This window comes from Stegodyphus dumicola, chromosome 2 (assembly GCF_044657685.1).
Source record: "Stegodyphus dumicola isolate Sdum_Otavi_A_Nest chromosome 2, ASM4465768v1".
Classification (NCBI taxonomy): domain Eukaryota; kingdom Metazoa; phylum Arthropoda; class Arachnida; order Araneae; family Eresidae; genus Stegodyphus; species Stegodyphus dumicola.
This window is the reverse complement of record NC_140769.1, coordinates 133,424,717-133,451,115: the sequence shown is the minus strand read 5'-3', so window position 1 is coordinate 133,451,115 and position 26,399 is coordinate 133,424,717. Positions and strand designations below refer to the sequence as shown.

At 30.5% G+C, this 26,399-nt stretch overlaps 1 protein-coding gene across 4 annotated transcripts in view; it reads right to left on the bottom strand.

The window, feature by feature from the left end:
* Positions 1–289: 289 nt before the first annotated feature.
* Positions 290–26,399, bottom strand: part of LOC118190156 (RNA polymerase II-associated protein 3-like) — a 62,875-nt gene continuing 36,765 nt past the window's right edge. For 3 of the 4 annotated variants that reach the window (XM_035360839.2, XM_035360838.2, XM_085811123.1), the window contains 7 exons: positions 24,844–24,971; positions 24,557–24,749; positions 17,218–17,367; positions 15,546–15,788; positions 4,175–4,272; positions 1,824–1,918; positions 290–450 (listed from right to left, as the gene is read on the bottom strand). In XM_035360839.2, the coding sequence (XP_035216730.1) occupies positions 365–450; positions 1,824–1,918; positions 4,175–4,272; positions 15,546–15,788; positions 17,218–17,367; positions 24,557–24,749; positions 24,844–24,971 (993 nt within the window). In that variant the 3' untranslated portion in view covers positions 290–364. The remainder of the gene's footprint in view (positions 451–1,823; positions 1,919–4,174; positions 4,273–15,545; positions 15,789–17,217; positions 17,368–24,556; positions 24,750–24,843; positions 24,972–26,399) is intronic. The other variant, XR_004758372.2, reaches the window with a different exon arrangement.

The following is a 26,399-nucleotide window of genomic DNA, read 5'->3' as shown; positions in this document are numbered from 1 at the left end:
CTGATCATTTCAGTTAGTCCTCAGCAATTAACTACACTCAAATCTAATTTCATCAACATTTTCTCAGCTCTTTTAATACTTAGTACTATAATTCAAAAGGCTATTAAAAAAAAAAAAAAAAAAAAAAAAAAAAAAAAAAAAAAAAAAAAAAACCATGCACCTGTTATTTCTATTATTAATAGACAATGAACTGGCATGCTTATCATTTCTTACCACAAAGAAACATACTACTATCAGAAAAATTTAATGGATGATTTCACTTAATTCTTAGTTTTAAAAATGATAAAAGTAACAATTTAATTACACTTTATTTCAACAAGATTTATATTATACAGAAGATGCATGAACAATAACAATGCAGCTGCTACACTTTGTATAGATTCAGTATATCGTCCTTTTCAGAGGATGACCTATCAGATGATTTTATAACATCAAGCAGCTTTTGTAAATCTAAAAAATTATACAGGAACAATTAGATAAAATATAAAATTATAGAATAACGATTATAGAAAATGCTACACTAACTCATACAAAAATTACATAATTATATTCTGATAACAAGCTGAATAATAATAATCATTTGATAATCCTTTTTCTCAATATTCTTTTAAAATTAGAGATATTGCATTGCTATAACATAAGTCAATAAATACAAATAATTTAGAGGTTTATGCTGAAAGACATTCATATTGTGAAACATAAATTCCAAACTCATATGAACTTTTAAATGCTTATATGGTTTCCGAAATATAATTTAATAGCTATTACAGTTATTTAAAGCTAAAAATACTAACAGAAAACTTTAAATTGCATATCGAAGATTAAAACTACACATTTACAGTTGTGCTAGCTTATGTAGCTCTATTGCAGTTTCAGAGAGAGCCTGTCTACTAACCCTGTCATGAAAATTATGAAGGAACTGCATTAATTAGTATAAATTTTAAGACATGCAATTTTTTAGTCTTCATTATTCAACCTGTTACATCCTCAAAATTTTATTATATTTCTAGGTGGGTCATATCATAAATAAAATTCCAATAAGCTCTTAAATGATTCTAATATAGTGAAAAGAGATAAAGCACAGCAAATGAACAAAAATTAAATAAAGGTTCTAAGCTTTTAAGAAATGCATTCATTGCTTTTAAATCATTTAAGCTGCAAAGAAATTAGAATATGATTAAATTCAGAAGATAAATTAAATATCCTCTGTTTTGAAAATAGCACCCATAGAGAATTGGTCAAGTGCAAAAGTCATATAGGAGTTATAGTAGTGTAACATAATATAAAGGTTAAAAAATTGTAGAGAGATTTGGATATTTCTAATGTCAGTATTTATTAGTAATGCTGATTTGAAAATAGCAGATACATGACATACAAACTTATCAACCATTTAATTGGGGGGGGGGAAGGGAGGCAAAAATATAGAGACCCAGAACTCAGTGATTTGAACAGAGCAAAGTATATAATAGAGCAAATATATATATATATATAAGCTTAAACTTTTATTAATGAAATATTTCTTGTTACAGTCAAAAAATTCAGTTTGATACAATTTAATCAGTTATAATTTTCAAACACTTAACAATAATAAAATAGTTGTAACATTAACTATTTCCCTAAGCACATCTCATTATAAATAAAAACTAAACATTTATATTTAACTAGAATATATGACATGCCTTCACTTAAATATAAATTTCTTAGTTTCAATTTATTAACCACTTGTAAGAATGAATTTTTTGAAGTAATACATAACATCTCCACAACATACTAACAAAATTGAAATAATATTTCTGATTAAGCAATAATAAATGAGAACTCACTTTTTTTCTCACTATTAGACAAAAACATAAGCATAGTATTAAATCTCCCAACAGCAGTAAGGTACTTTAAATAATCAAAGACATCATCACCATTGCTGAAATTAGATAACAAATTTAATGAGTGCGAGCAACATACACACAGCACACATCTGGCTCTAAATATCTTTTTTACAAAAGTTAACTAAAAATTAGTCATGAAAACAATATTCGAAAATTTTAGCATTACAAATTTTATTCTTTTATTGAATGCTATGACTTAAAGAAGATACCGCTGCAGTCATACATGAATGGATGTGAGAGAACTAAGAAGCATTTAGGAAAACGTAAAACAAAAAATTATATACATAAATAGAGATATAAAGATACAATAAAAAGAATCATGATTTCCCAGACTACTGATTAACTATGATATAATGAAATGAGTGTTTGAAAGTTATACAACTGAGTTTAAAATTTGATCTTGCAGCAAGATTTCATGAATGTTGTTCTAAGTCATATAACAACTTCTGTTTATTTGTTTATCTTTGTATATTAATTTTTATTTACAGTGTCACCTTGCTTTGAGAATATACTTCATTTTGGAAAACCATAAAATATTCATATAAAATGATTAGTATAAAATAATATTTATTTAATTTTTACCTTTGAAAAGAATCATGGCTAATTATTAGGATCATTCCTACATATTGGATGTGAGCCAACAGACATGAGTGATTCTGATAGCTTTTCCTTGAACACCTTTTCTTTTTGTACAACTTTAACAACAAACTTATAAAATGACAATTGCTTTTGCCTCTTTTTGAGGATTTTGGGGAATTAGACACTTGTTTAATGGATTCATCACTTTCAGTGCTACAGCCTTATTTGTGCTGTAATTTTTTTTTTTTTAATTTGCAGTCTTTCTTACATTTTACACATTTCTCTAATCTCATTTGAAATCATAATGTATTTCTATTTCTTTCCTTCTTAGCCTCAAAGAAGGTTTCATCCGTAACTTTTTACAACTGCTTATGATGCAGATGCATTGCTTCATTGACGGGCATGGTCTTAAAACAACTCTTGAGTATTATCCTCAATCATTTACAGTTTCATGATCTTCTTCCAAAGAAATAATTTTATTGACAACTGATGTGTTCCTATTCATCAGCAGCCTCTCAAAATCATATTTAGGGACAAAATCAAATCGAAAATTTTTTTCAAGCACAATTGAGGGTTCCCTTGATAATTCAAATGTAGGTCTTATCAATGATTTTAAGGTTGCTTAGGACATGGAAATGACTTTTCCAAACCTTTCAGAGGGTTAGGTATCTTCTGTTGGTCACCTTGAAGCAACACTGAAATTGTGCATTGGTGTACAGCTGGTGTTCCCAACAGGATTTACTACTGACCCATGAGGGCTATTAGTCAAATAATGCTAGCAATGATCAGTATAATCAAGATCCCATTGATTATAACAACAAAACAACCAAAACTAATAATTAATTGTTTACTGATATAAAGTTACATAATGCAGTGAGGAAGAGAAATAATTTAATATTAGGGGAAAATATACATTGAAATTATTTGGGAATGGCAACAAGGAACTTGTTTGTTTACAGAAGAACTAACATCATGCATTGAAAAAGCAATGCACATTCTCTGGTTATGTGAAATGAAATCTCTCAAAACACAGTTTAGAGGCAATTCTGACATGAATTTAATTAATCTCCACAAATGGAACAATCAATTTAAAGATCATTAAAAGAGTTTCAAGAGCCTGGACATGTTTTGCATAAAGGAAGCACAGGTAAGCCAAGCATAAGTAATGAAAATGTTTCCATCATACAAAGATGTATTTGTCTGCAGTCCCAGTAAATCCATTTGCTATGCCAGCCTGCAAATAGGAATTTCCATTTACACACAAGGAAAACCACAATGCAGCAACAACAAAACAACACACATGCAGCCAGGACTTGAACTCCAGACACAATTACCACTGTTCAGCGACTTTGCCATTCAGCTGCTGGTGGGCAATTAACACCAATGAAGTGCATTGCTGTCAAATAATATTTTATATTGGTATTACTATTTACACCTGAATGGAATGTATTTTCAGAAGAGCATAAAAACTTAAATGTTTGATGGTTCAAAATAAATAATAATAATAATAATAATAATAATAATAAAAGGATGCATTGGGCATGTATGTGTGTGTATTATACATCAATTATAAATCTATCACTTTTATATTTCCCCATGGGTTTAAAACAGCTTAACATTCACCACAATTTTATTTTTTTCTGTGAGTTAACGTAATTATCACTTTTTATCACTCTGAACAATATTTAAAAAATTGACAAAAGATCACTCACTCTAGAAAAGAGGTGCTTAACGTATGGAGAATCTCCGGAAATATTTCAGCTTCCATTGAATATTTAAATACAACAGGAAACTTTTCAGGAGGAAATTGCTGTTTTAAAATACATGTACAAAAGAGAATTAAATATAGTAACTGCAAAGAATTAAAGACAAATGTAACAGCAATATTATATTCCTTTATGGCTTTTATTATTCTTTATCTTAGTTTAATTAAATAACAGATTCATTAGCACCAATAGCTTTGTACCGAAGAATAGATATGTTATTTCAAGCAAATAAATGTATACATATAGAATATATATATTTATTTGCTTGAAATAACATATCTGTTAGTACATTTTCAAATGCTGCATGTAACTTCTGTAAAAACAACAACTATATGCTTTCAGTATATATTTTTCTCAAAGTAGACAAAAATATATATATTGTAGCGAAAATCGCTCTTTTCGACCGAGCTCCTCATAGCTTAGCAGAGAAGGCGCAGGACTCAAATCCCGAAAGTACTGGGTTCGAAATCCATCAATGGCAAGATGCCTGATAATTGGTTTTTATGTAAATATCCTTGTTGTTAATGTTATCTTATTTATGTAAACTTCCTTCTTATTCTTTCAGAACATTCCAAGTCTGGAATGTTTTAGCATGTTCACCAGCTGTATATAAGTAGCTCTTCATTCAGTTCTAGTTAATAATAAAAAGTCTTGAGTTTAGACTTGTACTTGCCTGTTCATTTGTAGGATCCCCTCATCTACGCGACAATATATATGAAAAATTAATATTCAATATTCAAACTACTACTAATAATAGTATATGGGTACATATAATTTTAATAGCTATTTAACCCTTTGAATTAAAAAAAAGTTTTTTTATCCAAGTGAACCAAATATGTCAAAAATAAGGTAAATTTATTTTTTGACAAAATGTTTTCAGGCCAAAGGCTGGGAGACATTTGGAGACATTTGTCCCAGCCATTCTTAATGGTGGGATACGCATGTCCCACATGTAGTCATCAACTTACTATAAGCACACCCATTATTCTGGAAAACGTTATGACATGAAAGAGATTTTACATCGTATGGTACAGGGTAAAGCATTCTTTGCATAACCCAACATTATACATTGGGCAATGCATAATTGCTCTTTTGTCTACGTTCCTTTGTGTATAACAACCACAGTAGTGTCTTGATTTTCCAACTATTTGGAAGATGATCCCCAACATTCAAGAGATTCTAAGCACTTTTTTTAAGCTAGCAGTAATATTTAAACTTTTAGTGGGACATATATATCTCATTAGTAGTCAAAGGGTAAAATGCATGAATATATTTGCAAATGCTAGATTAAATATAAGATTATTCAAAATGACTGACCTGAATAAAGAAACAATTAAATTCCAATGGAAAATAATAAGTAACATGAAAAATAAAAGGAAAACTGCCCAGATCATACATCATACTTACAAGCATTCTATAAAACTTCCTTCTGCCTCATAAACATCAAAATGATTTTATGTCACTTGAATGCTGAATCATTAGATCCAAAGTAACTGATCTAACATCAAGGACATAATTAACTACTTACTGCACAGCCCCATCAGAAAGACAGACTGAGGTATCATTTTCTGTTTCTTATCTGTGTTATATAACCAGACTACAGAAGTAACATACCGAATAGAACAAAATTCAATTCATAATAAGGCTTATAAAATTTCTAATGCTTTATTAGGAAAATTTAACAAATATTAGTTTATATGATTTTAACTTATTTATACAAATGTTATTTATTGATATTTGGCCACTTAGCCATTAGTCTTGATCTTGCTTTCCAATACTTAAGAACAACAGAATTAAAAGATAATAGTGCAGTGCATTCGTCAATATGCTCCTTATCCATAGACTGCCCAGAGTTATAATGAGTACAGAACGAAGAGCCCTTAAGTCGAATTTTGAAAAGATGGATATTCAAACAATCGTGCCGGTCGCAAGACTAAATAATGTTATGGCAGTAGAACGAGGAAATTCGGGAATAACTCGCTTTGAACTAATCCATTTCCAGGCATTTCCCTCATCTTCATTTCATAGGTCGGACGCAAACCTCCTCTTAAATTCTAATTTAATATGATTTTAATGGAGTGTAACGTGACATGCCTCCTCATGGTGCACCCTGGTTAAAGCTAAATCTGTCCCAGCGTTTCCTCACTTCCTTGCTCTTCTGAGCATTTGGAGTATATTACATTATGGTAAAGAATGGGCTGTTAATCTTGCAGTAGAGTGGAATGGTAGTGGCCTTTCCCAGAATAAGAAGACCCAGATTATGAATGTCACTCATTCTCAAGATATTGACTTATTTTTTATTGTCAAAGCTAACCTATCCTTAGATGATTTATGCAGATACCCATTCCCTGGTTTTTATTTGCATCTTCTACCAAAATCAAGAATTCAAGAATCAACCAGTGGAATGCTGATAGCTGTAAAGCAAAGCCTATGATTTTAATTACATATTTCAGTAAGAAAATTTTATTACATTTCTGTATTATGAATTAAATTTTATTATATTTACAAATGGGCACTTCTAAGGCTTATCAGATTCAGAATCAATTGTTGCAACTCCAAGCAACTAAAATGTTACCTGAGATTATTGCTTTAGAAGTGGCTTGGCAAAAGCACATTTCTAAGAAACATTGCTAACTGCCTCTGTCTGATGTCGAGTCTGATAGTCTTGGAAGGGAGAAAAAAACAGAATTTACCATGATGATATTCTGAAAGTTACAAAACATAATTTCATTTGATAACATTCCTTTAAAGTCCAAGATCTGGAAATCCAAACCAGTATAACACTCAAGAAAAAGAAAATGTGCCTTAAAAGAGATTTTCCTCCCAATTATGTCAGATTCCTGCATAATACTAACTGACATTAACCACATGCACACTTTTGGCTTTTGAATGGTAGTAAAGAGTTAACAGTTTTCTGTCTGACTTAAAAGTGAAGCCATAAGACATATTTGTTAGAAACATGATATTTTGCTCCCTCATTCTGGCTTTCTTTTGTTAGCATACAACCATGGAAAAGATAATGAATCAGAGGAACTTAAGTTCAGTTAACATAGCAAATTGCACTCTTAAGTTTCTAATTTGATCCAGCTTATTAATTTTCGCAGTGTGTTATTAGAGCTGTTTTATCAAAATTAAAGTTTGAATTTTCAACTATAATGAATATAGTTTTTAATTTTGGAATTGCAATAAGATTTGCAAAATGGAAACATGTTTCAATGCGCATCATGCAAAAAATGGACGAGATGTATCCATTTCAAAATTATGTGAGAAATGCAAAATACTGCATTCAAAAATAAGTATATAGCCCCTTCCCCAAAAAAGAGCTTTTTGTGGATTCAAACACGCAATTTTCAATGAATAGCAGAAAAATCATTTGTAATGCTAAAAGTGTTGACTGAATGAGTGAGACAGCATTGCAATGAGGGTGTGCCATTGTTGGGTCAAATGCTAATGGCTCAAGCCAAATTATTTTATGAGGAAATAAATTTCATAACTGACTGCACATATTAGATAGTTTGATTAACTAAATGAAAAAATCACCATGGTATAATATAGTTACACATTTCAGGTAAAAAAGCTTCAGCTGATATTAAAGCATCCGAACAATTTGCAAATGAAGTCATTAAACTCATTAATAGCAAAAAGTTATCTCCAGAAAAATTTTATACCGCTGATTAAATTAATCCTTTCTCGCAATATGTGCCCCGAAATGCCTTGATGATTTCTGCACAAAAGACCTACAGCTGGTGTCAAAGATTCCAAAGTGCGACTAACGATTTTGGTAAGTGCAGATGCTACAGGAAAGCATAAATATAAACTTTTTGTAATCAGAAAATATATATGATATCATGCATTTAAAGAAGTAAAAATCTTCCCTTTTACCTATCGTTTAAATAAAACAGCATGAATGAAACACATATTAATAAATGTGAATTCTGAAAGTAATATAATATCTGAAGTTCAATAGGTTTACTGGATAGATGATGCAAAAATTTTCGAAATTACAGATAACTGTTTGGCTCATATTTCACTTAAAATTTTTAGTAAAATGAAATGCTTTCATCTTATTTTTTCTTCAAATTTGAAGGTTCATCATTCAGCCAATGGATGTTAGAGCACTGCACATGTTGAAATGCATATATATATTATCCATCTTAAAATCTATGCTAAATTTTTTGATTCAAGCACTTGTCAAATATTAAATCTGCTGTGTAGAGCAATGAAAAAGATCATGGAAGAATGTGTCTATAGATATTTAAAAAAATGCTTGGTATAATTTATACCCAACTACCATATTTTATGGCAATGATAACACAAATTTAATGGTTTTCATATATCACAAACAAATGATGAAATTTTCCAATTAATGGAATTTGTGAAGAAATGTATAAAAGTGATAATAAATGAAGGTGAAACAGAAATTTTCCATTGTGATATTAATCACCAACCAACTGATGGGTGTTAAAATCTCTAGCATGGTTTTTAAATCCAGAAAATATCACTACCAGCAAGATTTCGAGTGACAGTTCTGTGAGAACTCTTGACATGCCAGTTACAGGACTTGAACAATAGAATTTAGTAACTGGGGGGGGGAAATCTATCTATAAAATTAAAGAAAAAATATTAGCACAAACACAAGATACCTAAAACAACTTACAATGAAAGGATTATTTAATAAATGCTTTTTCTATATATAAACGTTGATTCCCTTGAGGACATAAATACTTCATTGTTGTATATTTTTAATTTTATAATTTTCTATGCATCATCATACTAGGTTTAAACTGATGATCTAAAATTTTGGAATCGGCAAAGAACTGATGATTCTGGATGTCAGATTTTGTACTGTAATAATGCTCCATTGGTACAAAATTAAGACAATCTGAAACATAATGAATTATTTTTGAATAACATTACATTACTACAAATCTAAATATTTCACAGCTATTTCCACAAATGACTAAGTTTCATGCATCTTCTTATTTTTTATCAAACTTCCACAAAAAGTTTGCTTTTATATGGTTACAATAGTACACTAATATTCTAATGTATTTCCACATTTTGTTATTAGCTGATATATTAAAGAATATTATTTGTAAAACGTAGGCAGGTTACACTGTCTATTTTGGCAAAAATTAGTTGAAAGCCATTTGTCTCAAGAGACAGCTTTGGAGGATTTTCTAAAGAAAATTTATTTATCATACTAGATTTAAACTGATGATCTAAAATTTTGGAATCGGCAAAGAACTGATGATTCGGGATGTCGGATTTTGTACTGTAATAATGCTCCATTGGTACAAAATTAAGACAATCTGAAACATAATGAATTATTTTTGAATAACATTACATTACTACAAATCTAAATATTTCACAGCTATTTCCACAAATGACTAAGTTTCATGCATCTTCTTATTTTTTATCAAACTTCCACAAAAAGTTTGCTTTTATATGGTTACAATAGTACACTAATATTCTAATGTATTTCCACATTTTGTTATTAGCTGATATATTAAAGAATATTATTTGTAAAACGTAGGCAGGTTACACTGTCTATTTTGGCAAAAATTAGTTGAAAGCCATTTGCTTCAAGAGACAGCTTTGGAGGATTTTCTAAAGAAAATTTATTAATTTTCTCATTAAATTAAGAGAACAATTATGATGAAAACTTCATGCAAAACTCCAACCTATTCAATAATTTTTTTAAAAAAAAGTGAAGATGGTTTACAATTACTTCCTCATCAAAAATGGGTTGTACATTTGAAAAAGTTATAAATATTAATGACGCATAAACAAAGAACTGTAATCAAGTATCCTTATGTGTAAAGTCATACACTAGTCAAACAAGTGAGATGAGCCGGCTGGTGTTTGATTTTGGTTGTATCAAAATTGTCGACAAAATTATGTAGTGCAATTGGAAACTTGAAATGCAGGACCCACCAATGCTGAAATGTAGGGAAAATTCATTCTGTCCTTGAAATATCCTGCAAAACTCATAACAATACCTGTGTGCAGAGACAATGAAGACGTGTCTGGTGAATCTTGGCAACTCTGAGTGTGAAAATTGTGCGAGTAGTGCAGATGAATACTTTTAGTGCTATCCTTGCCCTGCGTACAAAATGGAAAATATTCTTGTAAATAATTATTGAAATCATAGTGCTGAAAAGGATTTCCAAGTTCAAGCAATAAACTGCTGAACAATGTAATGGTATATTTTTAAAACTGTCGCAACTGAAATCTTCAAAACAGAAAGATAAATATGGATGAAAAATGTAAGGGTTATTCTGAATTAATTCACATTCATTAATACAGTTAATGAAGTTCCTTTCATCTATAATTTTGATTTTTGAGTGCCAATTTATAATCTATATTGAGCTGCTGATACTCCAACGTCTACACTTTTTGGCATTTTAAAGCAAGGAAATAGAATAAAGCATATATTGTTTATTGTTAAATCTGTGTTATTAGATGAAAAGAAGTTAGAAAGAGTACAGCTTTGCATAGCAAAAATGAGACCAGATGGACATTTTGAAGATTTCTATGATTATGCTCATAGAGATGAAAAACAGTTTCACTTAACACAAAACAGAACTCATATTCCATGATGCTAGACAAAGAAGAATCCTACCCAAACCCCACAAAGCAAACGTTTCATCACCAAACTAATGTTTATAGCCGCTGTCATCCAACCAAGTTACAAGATTTTGGTTTATTTTGTGGTAATTATGTCACTACCATGGTGAAACTTGGAAGTTTCTGAAGTATTTAATACTGTGGAATCAGTATATGTGCTTTATTTGGTCTAATACCTCTTATATCAAATATAAATGCAATTTTTTTATTGCAGTTATTGTGGCCAAGATGGCGGATTGTGAAGATGATGTTTTTCATAGTGCAAGGGAATCTTTTTTAGATGTTATTGACATTAACCTTCTTTCAAAGTGCAACATGAACCAACAGTTATCAGCTTAAAAGCTTAGAGTGTCAAAATCCTAATGAACAAGTTTGTGTGAACTGCACAAGACACAATAAAAAGTTAAAAAGTGAAGCTGAAAAGTATATATTAAACATACACCTTTTTCTCTAACGGCTACCTTTATCACATTTTTAGAACAGAACGAATTACTGCTCATATTGATCATCGCTAAAATGTTTTAAGACTGTCTTAGTTTTGTTCAGCTTAATCTGCATAAATCAAAAAGGGCTACTCAGCAGCTTAGTTTGAACCTTGAAAGTGATAATATTGATGCTGCTCTTGTTCTGGAGCTATATTATTTTAATGGTCAGCTTCTTGATTTTCAGAGTTCTCAGACAATTTTCTTTGACAAAAAATCTGATGATATCCCAAGTCTGCAATTATTATACAGAATAGTGCTATTATCGCCTTTTCTGATTTTCAAAATTGTGATTATAATGCTGCCATTGTTGACATTTCATTTAAAGGATATGAATTCACTCTTTCATCTTACTATTTTTAGCCTTCTGTTAATATTGATGCTGATCTGTGTAAAATAGACCATATTTTTTTTCCAAATAAAGTTTTAAAGTGCCTCATTGAATATCCTTGGAGCAAGGATACTTGACATTTGGTTTAGTCCTGTGATTGACTCCAGGGGTATTACACTGTGCGTATTCTTTAGTACGTGGCAGCTTTTTGTGATCAATGAAGACTATGGACCTACTTTCTGCGCAACTCAAAGAAGCAGTTATATTGATGCGACTTGTTGGACAGGTCCTTTTACAGCATGTAAAAAAATGGCATATTCCCAATCATAATTCGTTATCTGATCATAGAAAGATTTCTTTTGAAGTGAAAATTCCAGCGGCAACTATTCTCTGAATGTTGCTGGGGGAAAAAAAAAAAAAAAAAAAAAAGAGCAAATTGGAAGTATTTTCTCAGTCTTTGTGCTAATGCAGGCATGTTTATTTTAGAATCCATTGAAAATTGTACTTTACCAGCTATGTTAAGAGTTATGTGTTCATGAGTTGAAAGATTATATTGTTCTTGCTGCAGAAATGTCTATTCCTTTGAAAAGGTGTGGTTTTCATATGGTTCCCTGGTGGTCAGCTGATATATCTTGCAAGCAGAAGCAGTTAAATGCTGCTAGAAGACTATCAAAAGACAAGAAATTCCCCTTTGAGAGAAATTTACAAAAACTAGTATCTTTAAAATTATGCAAAAGTATAACTTTAAACTTGAGGAGAACAAATTAAAATCATGGAAAGAGCTTCTTTCAGATGTAACAGTACAGACTGATTGGAAGAAAATCAATGCTTATGAAGACCAATTTTATTAGAAAACTTTAAATTTCACCTGGTTACTTCTTCTTTTAAGGATACAATTCTTTCTATCATAAAGAAGTCATTCCCTCGTGATTCTCTCAGACATGATACTCATTTTCAATGACCTTTGCATTGTGAGGCCGATCTGGCATATGATGATGAATATGAAATCTCTATCTAATATTGCTCTTTCTCTGCCGTAGAGAAGTTGATTGCATGATTGGCACCTTAAGTTAGAATAAGTCTTTGGGTTCTGATAGGTTAACTAATGAAATGATTAAAAAGTTTTACATTGGTTGCCCCTCTACCTTGCATGCCTTGTTTAACTTTTCAGCACACGTGCTTGGCAATTTTACATGAGCACGCGCGAGTCGTATTTTTTAAGACATCCATTATTTAACCGTTTTGGGCACGAAAAACGACAGAAATGAGTGAATATTGATAATAAATTTTTTAAGAAATAAAATATTAATCTTATTACTGCAAAATACAAATGATATCGCATTCAAATATAAACAAAAGTTTTTATGTTAGTGAGATGGAAATGCAATGCAAAACTGAATTTGTCGTAAATTTTGCGCATAAGCGCGAGCTGGAAGGTTAATGTATGTCTTACGCTTGGCATTTTCTCATGCTGCTGGAAGAATGGGAGGGTTATTCTTATTCCTAAAAGTACTAAGATTTTGAAGATGCATATCGATAGCATTCGTTATATCAGTTTACTTTCATGTACAGGCAAGTGTCTTGAGAAGCTATGCATAAACAGAATTAATTATCATCTCGTTCTCGTCTTTTGAGTGAAGATCAGTCTGGGTTTACTCCTCGAAGGTCTGCTGATGATGCTTTGCTTTGATTATGTAATATTGTTGCTCAGGGTAAGCATAAGAATTATGTTCGTTTTCTTATTTTCTTGGACATTAAAGGTGCATTCGATAATACATGGTGACCTGGTGTTCTTCATCTGCTTCCTCTCAAAATCCCTAAGAATACATTTTATTTAATGAAAGAATTTTTTTCAGTTTCGTTTTTCGGAAATTACTTTGGGTAATATGACGAAAACATCTTATTTGGAGAAAGGATGTCATCAGGGTTACTTTTCCTGGTCCCTTTATTTGGAATCTTATGTAAGATTTGCTTTGTAATTTGAGAAAATTCCAGAACAGTTGCCAAATCACTTTTCCAGATGATTTACTAGTTATTGTACAATGCAAGAACACTAATGATGCCAATGCTCATTCTTAGAATATTTTAAACTATATTTTTGATTGGTCAAAGTGCTACAAGCTTGAATTTAACCGTTCAAAGTCAAAAGTCATGATGATACATAAAACTCAGTTTCGTTTTACAAGATTGATTTAACTCTTGGGAGTGAACCTCTTGAAGAAGTGCAATTATTGTAATTTGAATTATTGTGGACAATAAATTACAGTAGAAACAACATATATCTTATATTTCCAGTAAGAGTGAAAAAGTTCTTCTAGGTTTACTGCAAATTTCAAAGAACACTTATGTGGTTAAAAGTGATGTTCTCAAACTGATTTATAACCAAGTCATTCTACCACTCATTTCCTATGCCTCAAGGGCTTATGGGAATTTTTTAAGGAAGAAAATAAACTGTAAACTTCTTAGAAGGGTTCAAAGAAGGTTTTGCTAAACAAGTGATGTACTATGATATTGATTTAATGTTGTCTACTCCTAAGTTTTATTGGAAGCATGTGGCTTGGGATAAAACTGTGGTTGATTGCTGAATACCTTGCTTCTTCGAAGGCCCAGTGGACAAAGATGAATTTTCCCAAGTGTTTTCCAACAACTTAAGTGTAAGTATTTTCAACCAGATTACAAACTTACTCAGATTATGACCAATCATGGGAATTTTAGAATTTACTTACTTCGTTTCAATATTTGACTAGTCGACTTTATGCTTGAAACAACACTGTAGAACACATTTTATTGCATTGTAGATTGCATGTGAGTGCCAGAAGTAGAAGTACATTTAAAGTGAGTTTATGGCAGCTCTCTATTTGTTGGCCTCCTGTTTTCTCTGATCTTGCTAGGAGTTCCAAAGCCTTTGCAGTCTTATGCGACTTTATTTGTTGTTTGAATTTTTAGCATTATTATTTATATGACTGAATTTTAATCTTTTATACATCACAGTATTATTTTGTGTTTTGTCTATGAATGATTACATTATGTATATTGATGTACTGTATTGTTGATGTTTTATTTTTCCTTTGTATCAATATTATTTTAAGTATTATTTCATTTTTATCATTATTGTATTATTACTAAGTTGGTTCATTTTCTTTTATAGGAGTATTAACACAGTTTAATTATTCATAGTATATTTTAGTATTTTTTTTACAGTAGTACTGTATATTATGTTTTTTCTTTGCTTTGCATGTTATATTTTTTCTTTGCTCTCTCCAGACCTAGATATTATGTTTTTATTGTTGAATTGTATCTCCTTGTATTATGTATCATTAACTTATATCTGTAACCCTTATAGAATATTTTGTGGAACATAAGGAGTTTTGTATTTGTTTTCTTAATAATAATAATAAAAACAAGTTATAATCCCCATCATAAACTATTTTTTTTTGATGCAAAATTGGGATATGGCCCTTTGTTTATCAAGAATTATGTAAGTGAAACTTAATGGGCACAAAGGAACTTGGGTAACAAAAACTGTGGATTCCATGAATTCTGCAAGATGCAGAAAAATGATTCTTCAGCATGTAATTCTGGTGATCATGTAAGCCAAAACCAGTACATGTACAATCAGATAACGAAAAACCTCATGCTTATGATGACAACAAAAAACTTCTAGCTAACAGTTCTGAAGATGGCCATCAAGTAAGTATAAACCACAAACAAACAATCCTGATTTAAATGCTTTAGATCAGATTTTTGGAATGGAGTGAATATTTTAAACAACTTTAAATTGTAAGCAAGCATTTTATATTTTCTAAATCAGAACATGAAACATCAAAGCACATGAAACTTAATGAAGAACAACAGAAAACATGCATATACTTACTTTCAAATAACGATACTTCAGATCTGGATATTTAGATATTTTAGTCCAGTCAGTCAGAAACTGAAATGAAGCTGACGGTACAGGTGGCAGAGACTGTTCTAATTTACTTATAATTTCTCCTATTTCATATAAAGGGTTTTCTGAACTGTTATTAGCCTTTTTAGTCGATGCCATTTTGGTCTCTTCTTGTTTTTGTTCAGAGTCATCATTAGTATTCAAAACTGTAGTTGATACTATAGATTCCTAAAAGTAAAAAGAATTCAATAATGAGTTTTACAGATTACAATTAAAAATAATAAAAACATATCACAATATTATAGTAGCTAGAAACAATTTTTAATGATTCTCTAATGATAAAATTAAAAAATTTCAAAAATAAATAAAATAATTCAAATGTATTTTCAAACTTAAAGCAAAACTTTATTAATCAAGCAGAATATTTGCTAATTAAGGCCTGTTAATATAGTTATCTATTAAATTGAGCACAATGGCCAAGTTAAAAAATTTCTCTACTTAAATGGAAGAATAGAAACACTTCAGCTTGTTTTCCTTCAGAATAAATGAGAAATAATTTTTTTTTTGAAATACTTGATAAGAGATGCTAATTTAGTATTTCTGTTGAGAATTATCTGTATCAAACTCACAAAGAAACCAAAGACAAATTTTTAAAGCTAATTTTAATAGTAGAAAATGGGAATAAAAGAGTCATAATATACAGCACATGTCTCTCTTAGAAATCCCAATTAGATGTTAGTGATGTTATAAAGGATCACTAAAAATGCTGATATTTTTCAAAATGAAAATTGCATTAGCATAAAATCTGAAACTGCAAAATTCCTACTAAGAAAATGATCTCAAGCTTATTGTCATGATGCAGCTTAAAATCCTATTTAATATATTTGGCAAGTAATGGAACATAAAATTTGCAAATAAAATATTTCATTAAACAATCATTCAATATGAATGAAAAAACAATAGGGTAAAAATAATAGAATTCAAGTAAAAAAGTGTAAGCCATGCTTTAAGTTATAAAAAAACCTAAAAAAACATTCAAAAAAGGGTACAGTTTTTATTTGATAAAATAATCTAGTATAACTGATCTTCTTCATGATTACTTTTGCGACCTGATTTTCTAAACCAAAAGAAAAGATATAATTTTTTAAGCTTAATAATTTAGTTTTAGTAAAAATATTTAGTGTCAGGAAAACACCTGTTAAAGGTATATTTCAAAGAAAATCATATTCCAGTTTCACGTTGATGTATAAAAATTAGTGTATGTATCAATATTAAATAAATATTTACACATGTACATTACACACATACACATACATATTTGAAATCAAAGCATCCAATCACTTTTACAAAACACTGTACGATGACCCTAACAAATGAATTTTCTTTAACTTTCTTTTAACAACCCTTTCTTTCCTTATTCTGTTAGGTATATAACTTATGAATTTTCATCAAAATGGTTACTTTTCATAATTGATAATTTTGAAGAAATTTTGAGTCTGACTTAAAAAAAAAAAAAAAAAAAAAGTTCTAGTATTCAAAAGACTTCAAGCAGTATATGAACTACAGAAAGATTTTACTAAGAGGATGAAATGTTTAAAACAATACCCAATATAACATTTTATAAACATATTTTAATTTCAAATAAGAAATTACTAACTTTGGAAGTAGAAGCTTTTAAATGATTTTTGTCTTCATGCATTTCTTCAGAAACTATGATATTCTTATTTCCAACAAACTGGGGCCAAAAGTCTTGTGTTTTCAGAACTTCTGACTCGATTTTTTGATCATCTGAAATTGGGCTGGGGCACTGAAATGGAAAGCAAATTAAATGTAAGAATTTTAAACATGCTAATTTACTGTATTATTCAATCATATATATGGGATACTAATAATAATTACCTTCTTTATAATGTAAAATTTAAAATCATTAACATATTATAGTTTTCAAGATACTAATGAAAAATTAAGAAAATCTACTAATTTCAAAATTATTAAAAGCACATACTTGTTAAATAATTACTTATCATAGTCTTAAAAGGCAAGAATTTAATTATAATTGTAACTGTATTTCACTGTATATTTTATTCATTATAATATATAATCATCGTATTACTCAGCTTCAGTTTATCAAGCTATGAAGTGGAAATACTTTTATCCTAATTATTTTGTCGTGTACTGCAGGTTCATACAAATCTTCTTAAATACCAAGTCAGGATGAATAGAATTTAACCAAACTTGTGATTTAAAACAAAAAAGGAGAGTTCTCAGAGAGAAGATAAATAGTAATAAATAGTAGTATATTCAGAAATTAGCCAAACTTCTTCTTGTCACCAAAATCATTTGCAAAGTGAATAGTAGCTGCCATTCATTGATTGGGAAGTTCAACAGCAAAGAAGTATCACAACTCTGAAATGAAGATAGGGCTGAAAAAATTAAAGGAATGACTATAAAACTCAAGTTTCTTGAATTATTTTGCAGTTCAGAATATGGAACTTGCACAAGATCTTTATTTTATCATGTCTGAAGTATCTTCAAAATACAGAATTGTTTATTTCAGGAGATGGGGAATCTAAATGAGAACACAGGAAATGTGAAATAAAGTGGAGCAGGGAAAAGTTGGTGTTGTTACTTTTTAGAGATACATAGAAAAAAAAATTAATAAGTCATGTGTGGCCATGCAAGCTTTACTGTGATTTTTCCACCTGGTATATTATATTACCTAAGAGTTTGTAAGTTAACAAAGAGTAATTCAGACTGAACAGCACCCAGCACCTTGAAGCCCGTGAAAAGTGCTAGGTGGGGATGGCAGTGAGTATTGTATTGCGCTCCAACATGTTTTATCAGATTTAAATTTGGAGAATATATGGGTCACTATGCCTACTAGATTCCTTTACATTCAAGATAATCAATCACTAGTGCAGTGTGATAGGGATCAAGCATTATCGTCCATTAGAAGGATGTTATCACCTACACCTCTAAACAACTTGATATAAGGATCAAGAACCTCATGTCTATATTTCAGCATTCATAGCACTGGAAAAAATGGCTACAGTGTCTCACAAAAGTGATGGGACACTTGTGCTTTACAAAAGGAAACTGTAGTAAAATAAATTAAAAAAAACATGTTAAAAATTTTTTGTGGGTGTCCTTCATACTTAAATTTAGTAACAATTATTACATCACATACATTTTCTCAAAATATTCAAATATTAATTTAATAAAAATACAATTGTTTAGAATGGAGCAAAAAATGGCTCACATGAGTGATGGGACACTTACTTTAACATCAAATATTTATCCAAAAATTTTACTTTTTAAAAGGTTTTAATATTTTGTTGGATTTCCTTTTACTTTTAAAACATGATTTAATCTTCATGGGATGGATTCGACTAAATTTTTTTATGATTTCTGGAGCGATTTTACCCCATTCTTCTTGAAGCACCGATTTTCATTGTTGTTTTGAAGAAATGGTGTGTTTGCGAATTCTTGATTCCAATTCTTGCCAAATATTCTCTATGGGATTTAAGTCTGGAGACTGTGGTGGTGTTTTTATTATTTCAGGATAGTTATACAGCAGTCAGAATCTAACGTTCAAAGCAGTGTGCTTGGAGCCATTGTCTTGGTAGAATTTAAAATTGTTATGAAGGTTCAATTTTCGTGCTGAAGATTTCAAATTTTGATTTAAAATGTCAATATACTTGTATTGATCCATTACACTGTCAATAAAAACGAGATTACCAACTCCAGCGGACGACATACACCCCCATACCATAACTCCTTCTCCACTATGTTTTACTGTTGGCACCAAGTTCTGTTTGCAAAATTCTTTCCTGGGTTTTCTCCACATCAAGATTCTACCATCAGAACCAAATATATTAAATTTACTCTCATCAGCAAATATAACTTCATTCCAGTAATCAGAATTCTTATTTATGTTGGATTTTGTGAAAGCCAGTCTGAGTTTTCTATTCTTTTCACTTACAAAGAATTTTTTCCTGGCTGCTCTACCGTGATATCCAGCAAATCGAATTACTCTTCTAATAGTCTCAGGATTAACAATTACTCCATATAATGCTTGTAAATCAGCAGCAACTTTAGGAGCACTCATTCTTGGATTTTTTTTTAATATTTCAAACGATAATTCGCTTTATTCTATTGGATAGCTTTGATGGTCGGCCAGGTCTTCTTTTATCCTGAATCATATGATTCTTTTTATATTGTTTAATGATATTGAAAACTGTTGAATGACTCAAGTTAACTGTTTCAGCAGTTTCTCTAATAGATTTTCCACGTTCAATATGCAAATTAATAACTAATTTTCGAATTTCAGGTAAAGTTTCTTTTCGTTTAGCATTCATGGCTGCACAGAGCTAAAAAATGCAAAATTTCCAAAACAAACTGGAGAGAAATACTGGGTATTGTATTGCGCTCCAACATTTGACAATTTGTGTGCCCAAATCAGAGGATTTTATAAATTATTGCCAATTGCTTTTGAGTAAATATAAAAACCCCAAAAAATATTTTTATTGTAGTACGTAGTAGTATCTAATGGTGTCCCATCACTTATGTGAGCCATTTTTTGCTCCGTTCTGAACAATTGTATTTTTATTAAATTAATATTTTAATATTTTGAGAAAATGTATCTTATGTAATAATTGTTACTAAATTTAAGTATGAAACACACCCACAAAAAATTTTTACATGTTTTTTAAATTTATTTTATTACAGTTTCCTTTTGTAAAGCACAAGTGTCCCATCACTTTTGTGAGACACTGTAGCTCAGTGTGGCTATTCAAAATGATGCCTATCCATACCATGATTTCACCATCTTTGTACTGAAACCCTTCATGAGTATTTTCAGACTTACTGCCTACATTTTACTTTATCCAGATGGAAGCTTAATGTATATGTTTTGCTCTCAGTAAAAATAACTTGGCTCTATTCCATAGTATTCTAATCACAATAATCTCTGCACCATCTGATCTGAGCACATTTCACAGTCTGAGTTAATGGGACCAGTTTGTTAGAAGCTGGTATTGCAATCTAAGGTAGATGCACAATTAAGCCGACCCCAACTTAAGACCTTTGTATTAGATGGGAGGTGTGAGTGTGTGTGTGTCTGTCTGTAGGCAGAAAAATAACCAATCGAGAGCTTAGAGAAAGCAATACACTGTCACCCCGTCCTACACTTATGGGCGACATATCAAAACATACTCTTGTTTCTCATGGCTGAACAGATTGACAGGGGTCACCAATCCCGGTGAACATCAAGGTGTGTGGCACATTTAGCCTGGAGATTTGACTGGTCATCAAAGTGTCCTCGCCATAGTTTAACTATGATAAATCCTCCTCCTCTAGTGGGATACTGGGGCTTTACAAAAAACTACATTACATTAACCCTTTAACTGTCAAGTTATTTTGATGATTTTAGCACACAAATTGTCAAATTTTTTTATTGGAAAAATCAAATGTTTAGTACAAAATAAAATATACTTAAGTAGTTAAAAATTGATATTTTGAAGTACATGGGTAAAATTTTTAAAGTTTTGTAGCCACTGCATATTTGCTTGAGGCGGGTGCCACTCAACAAGACAGTTGTAAAGTTCGCTTCTAGTGGAGCATTATTTTAGTAATTCAGTCTTGTGAGGTACAACTGGAAACACTTTTCCAAGCACAAACCAACTCCACAATCACTACACCAGAATCGTGTTTCCTTCCTTATTTTTTCCCCATTTTTATCCTTTTTCGAACAACACGCTTTGCACTGTCTTGTAGGCTCACGTTTCGCAGGAGTAGGAGGAGTATGGGAAATAAAATGTCATTCAAAAAATGCAATACGTTTACCAACTACATTTTTATAGAGCAAATATGAGTTCCAGAGTACCTTGTCTAGTAAATGCAAAAAAATCTTTTTATAATATTTTTTCTGACGTTTTCAGATTGTTGGATGAAAGGATATTTCCTGATCACAATGATTTACACCACCTATAGGTAGACTGTAATCATAAACAATCTTCAGCTTGAGTATATCTCCATTTTTTTTTATTTTTGAGGCTGACCATGGAAGTATCATGAATACTGCTCATCAAACACACATCCTTCATCTTCGGTTGAAGAATCTAAATCATCTACATAACGTTTCAAAGAACTGGACACCATTTTACAACAAAAAGATCCTGTGCACTTTGAACCAAAGAACTTATAACCTCTAACCTTTGAAATCTTCAGTAAAGTGCTGTCATCTATTGAATTGAGCGCACATTAACTTTTCCCGAGATACAGTTGGATTTGACAAAGAATTGAAGCCGAAATAATAAACGTCTCCCGATATATATTCGGGTATAACAATATGATGCACTTAAAAAAAAAAAAAAAATATTACCCCGAGTAATACTCGGGCGTGACATTTTCAAACATTAGTGATCTTGGGCATGACAGTTAAAAGGTTAATGAATCTAAATTGAAGGGAGGGTATATAAACCACAAGGAATATTAACAGACTTCTAAAAACTAATTCTGATAATTCTGATTCAGCATTTTTTTAAGCATGGGCTGTTTTCATATATTGACAATTATTTTGTCCAAGTTTCTTCATTTGCTGCCTTGCAAGTAGCTCTGCTGCTTTAACTTGCTCTGCTGCAGGTGGCTCATACTTTGTTGAAAGCTGACAAAAATAACAACATATTCACAAAGAGTTTTAAAAGTGGGGGACATTAGCTTCATTTCTCTTAATATTCATTCTAAATATCAACTTCCTATTATTATTGTCTCTCAGAATGAGGTAGAAAAAGCAATTTCAACATAGTGGCTAAAGATAAAAAATTTACATTTAGTATGACCCTTATATAGTAGAAATTATAATTACTAAAGTATTCATTCTGATTTATTACATGCCAAAGTTTCATATCATTGTGTGCAAAATTCATAGATATATGTACAAACATTATTTTCATTTAGCAGCTACCAATTTAATAATGAATGCTATTTTTTTTTATTAGGGACCATTAGCTATCGAATGAGAAATTTGTTTTGCAGTTGCTACCTACATTTGGTTGAAAAATTTTAAATTATGGTCAGAACTAATGACTGAAAAGTCATCTCAATTTGTCCAATAATTTTGCTCTTGAACTACAATACATTAGTTGCTTATTTTGATGACAAAGATTACCACATTGAGGAAAGCAGCACTAGTATTAATTTACAGCTGGTGTAATAAAAATATTAATTATGCAAATCTCTATGAACTTTGCACAAAAATTAATAAATTAGACTAAAAACTTTATGAATTGGAATTTTCGCTTTATAGGAACCATAAGAAACTCAGATTTTACTCTCTTAACTGCAGAACCACTTACTGTAAAAAATTTGTCTACCTCATTTTAAGAAGATTTAGAAGAAACTGGAATCAAGTGCCATCAAATGCACTGAAAACTGAAATTAATCTGAATTAAGATTTTTTCCATTTCTGAACCAGTACTCCATCAACATGCTCTATACTTAACGTACATCTATAAATTTCACCATTCATTTATGAAAATTTCAGTATTAATTTCACTTTTTAAGTACATTACTCATAATCAAATTTATTGTATTCAGTTTCTAAAATTATTGATATTTTTATATTCATTATCAAAATATTAAATATTTTTTATATCATACTCAAAAATACTATTTTTACCTCCATTTTCTTTACTAGTACTCAAAATTATTTCACTTATTTTTAATATTAACTTAATGCAAAAAAATTTAAACCCACTGCACCAGCATAAGTTTTGTAACTGCCATGGCATGCCTTGACCACTGGAGCAGAACAAACAGAGTGAATATGCCCTATAGATGGAAATGTTTAATACTGTAAAGCCTTTCAGTTTGGTAGAATAAAGAATTGCAATTGAAAGATTAAAAACAGTGAAACCATAGTTTCTGCAATATTACTCCTACTATACTCATAATGTTAAAAAAATATAATTTATTAACATGAAAATTAGTGCCATAAAATTTTATATATATTACAAATAATTAGAATATATAACAACTATGCAAAAGTTCTTATTTACATACTTTGAGGAAAAAAAAAAAAAAAACACCCTTTTCTTAAAAAGTCTGATTATGTGGATTCTAAAATAGAAAGAAATTTAGACTAAAATACTGAAAAATTTAAAAGGACTAAAAAAATTATATTTATATTTTAAAAATCTTGTATTAAAAAGTTATACTTTACAATTAATTAATTATGCTGGTCAAAATTCTATGATTTACATTTCTCTTTATTTGCTTTAATGATTTTTCTTCAAAAAGGCTTCTCTGTCTCCAAGTGTCTGCATCTGTGTGCTGTCATGAAGGTGCACTTTGACAGCTATCTTTCATGTTTAAATATCCATGTGTAGCCTTTGGCTAAATACATACTTAGATTTAGTTTTAATTTAAAATTTTGAGTTCACATCATAAATGCTGGCTGATTTGGAAGTACCAGGTTTATCTCCTATTTAACTTACTTAGTTTTAAATAAAAGGGTCTTTTACACCCTTCTTAAGTTCTATTTCATATTAGATATAGCGATAAGTCACTTACACGCCTTTTGGAGGATTTGCCGAAAGTTACATTTAGTTATAGGCACATTTTCTACAATGATTTCATTCTGAATACAAGACTTGCTTTCTGTACTTTGGCCTAGATAGACTGCTGCTTCCTGCTACCTTTTTTACTGCAAAGCTATCCAAAATGTAAATGTTTTGAAATAGGCACAAATTAGAGTGCCAAGATGTTTGTGGCCACAACATGTTTACCAAAATAAAAATGAATATTTAATCTGCCTCGGCTGCCACGTTTGCTCGTCATTATGGATGAACATTTCAGCATTCTGTGATATCAACTTATCATACAATAAATATTACAGCTAAGTCAGCTTCATAATATAAATAATGAAGCAGACTTTGTAATATAACACTACAGGTTAATAGCAATGTAATCAGTATAAAAGTAAAAGTCAAAAGAACCTCTTTTAATTTTTTGAGTTCTAACTGTGCTTGTTTATTTTCTGGTTCTAGCTCCAATGCTTTTGAGAAATCTTCTCTAGCTAAGGAATATTTCTTCAATTTACTCCGTGCCGTTCCTCTCCTAAGATATGCTTTGACATAAGTTGGGTCAACTGCAAGACATGAAGTGCAATCATTCTCAGCAGCTTGAAACCTGTGGGGCAAAATCAACACAATAAACATCCATTTAAAATCATTTTTACAAGCAATGAAAAACTGAGGTTAAAAAATTATCAAAGTTTACTTACTGCTCTTTTTTGAGAAATGCCATGGCACGGTTTGCAGGAAGCAAAGGATTGTCTGGATCTAGTTGCATTCCAGTTGTATAGCAATTAATAGCTGAATCATAGTTTCCTTTCTTAAAAAATTCATTTCCCTATATAGAAATAACAATATTAAAATTTCAGTTACATATCTTGTTGCTTGTTTTATACAATTGAGATGCTTAGACAAATCAAAGAGCACAAAGCAATAAACTAAGCACATGTATCAGTATAAAAAAAAAAAAGAGAGAGGGAGAGAGAAATATATTTGATATACAGTCAAAAGTCGTTAATCCGGACCTCAAAGCTACAAACTTTCTGCGCATGCATTAACACATAATGCCTTCACGCATGCACGTAATACCTTTAAACATGCGCATAGTACGTGTACGCATGCATGTTAATGTATAACGGACGGTATAAGCTAAGCTAAAATTATCTAATTATCTATTTCAGTTAATGTTGCAGAATGCGTTGTCCCTTAATCTTCTAATTGGATCCGGCTTATTATTTTTTGCAGACTGTTAGAGCAATTTTATAAAAGTAAGCTTGAACTTTCGATTATGTCAAAAAGAATTTCCGATTCTGGAGCTACCAAAGGATCTACAAAGCGAAAGCATGTTCCGTTGTTCATCAAACAAAAAGTGGAATTGCTGCAAAAAATGGATAAAGGCATATCCTTTGTTTCTCTAACCATTCCGAAATCTGTTTATCAATTTCACGCTTCTCTGCGGGGGGAGGGGAAACACCATGGCGTGAAATGAACTGGAAATTGATCTGTCAGCACTATTCTTATCTTCAGGCAGATGTTTTTCTTTTATTCGGCTTTTAATTCCTTACTAAATGTAGTATTTCATCTCGATGTACTCCGTCTTTGATATGATTTAAATCAAATTCCTCATCATTATAAATATCAGGAATACACATCAAATAGTTTTCTGGTTGCAATTTTCTAATTTTGACTATGCATAATGTATGCTTTATGCATGCGCCCGTTGAAAGAAATGTTTAATAAAGTAAACAAATAAAAATTAAGTTTTTTTTTTTTTTTTTTTTTTGTAAATTTTGATACCTTTTAGATCATAATTGCTCTTTATTTCATAAATTACGGTTTCATATTTTTAATTTTATAATTTCTGCATGCCATCTTACGAGATTTAAACTGATGATCTATAATCCGGAATCGCCGACATCCTAATGAGTCCGGATTAACGACTTTTGATTGTATTCATATTAGGAACCTTCCCTAAGCAAAATGTTCAAATTCTTTACCTAATTTTTGTCAAATTCAATAATTTTTTCCCCCAATTCAGAAATGCAAAACTACATTTTAAATAAATCATAATATTTTTGAATTATTAACTTTGATTTTAAAATGATTTAAGCAAAGCATTGCCATCAAAAAATCGTGAAACAATGCAATTACTTATAATACAAAGTCATTTAAAAACACAATTTACTCCATTTGGAACTTCATACCACTTCAATATCACATTAATAACTTTTGATGAATAAGAGCACTGAAAAACGCAAAATGTGCG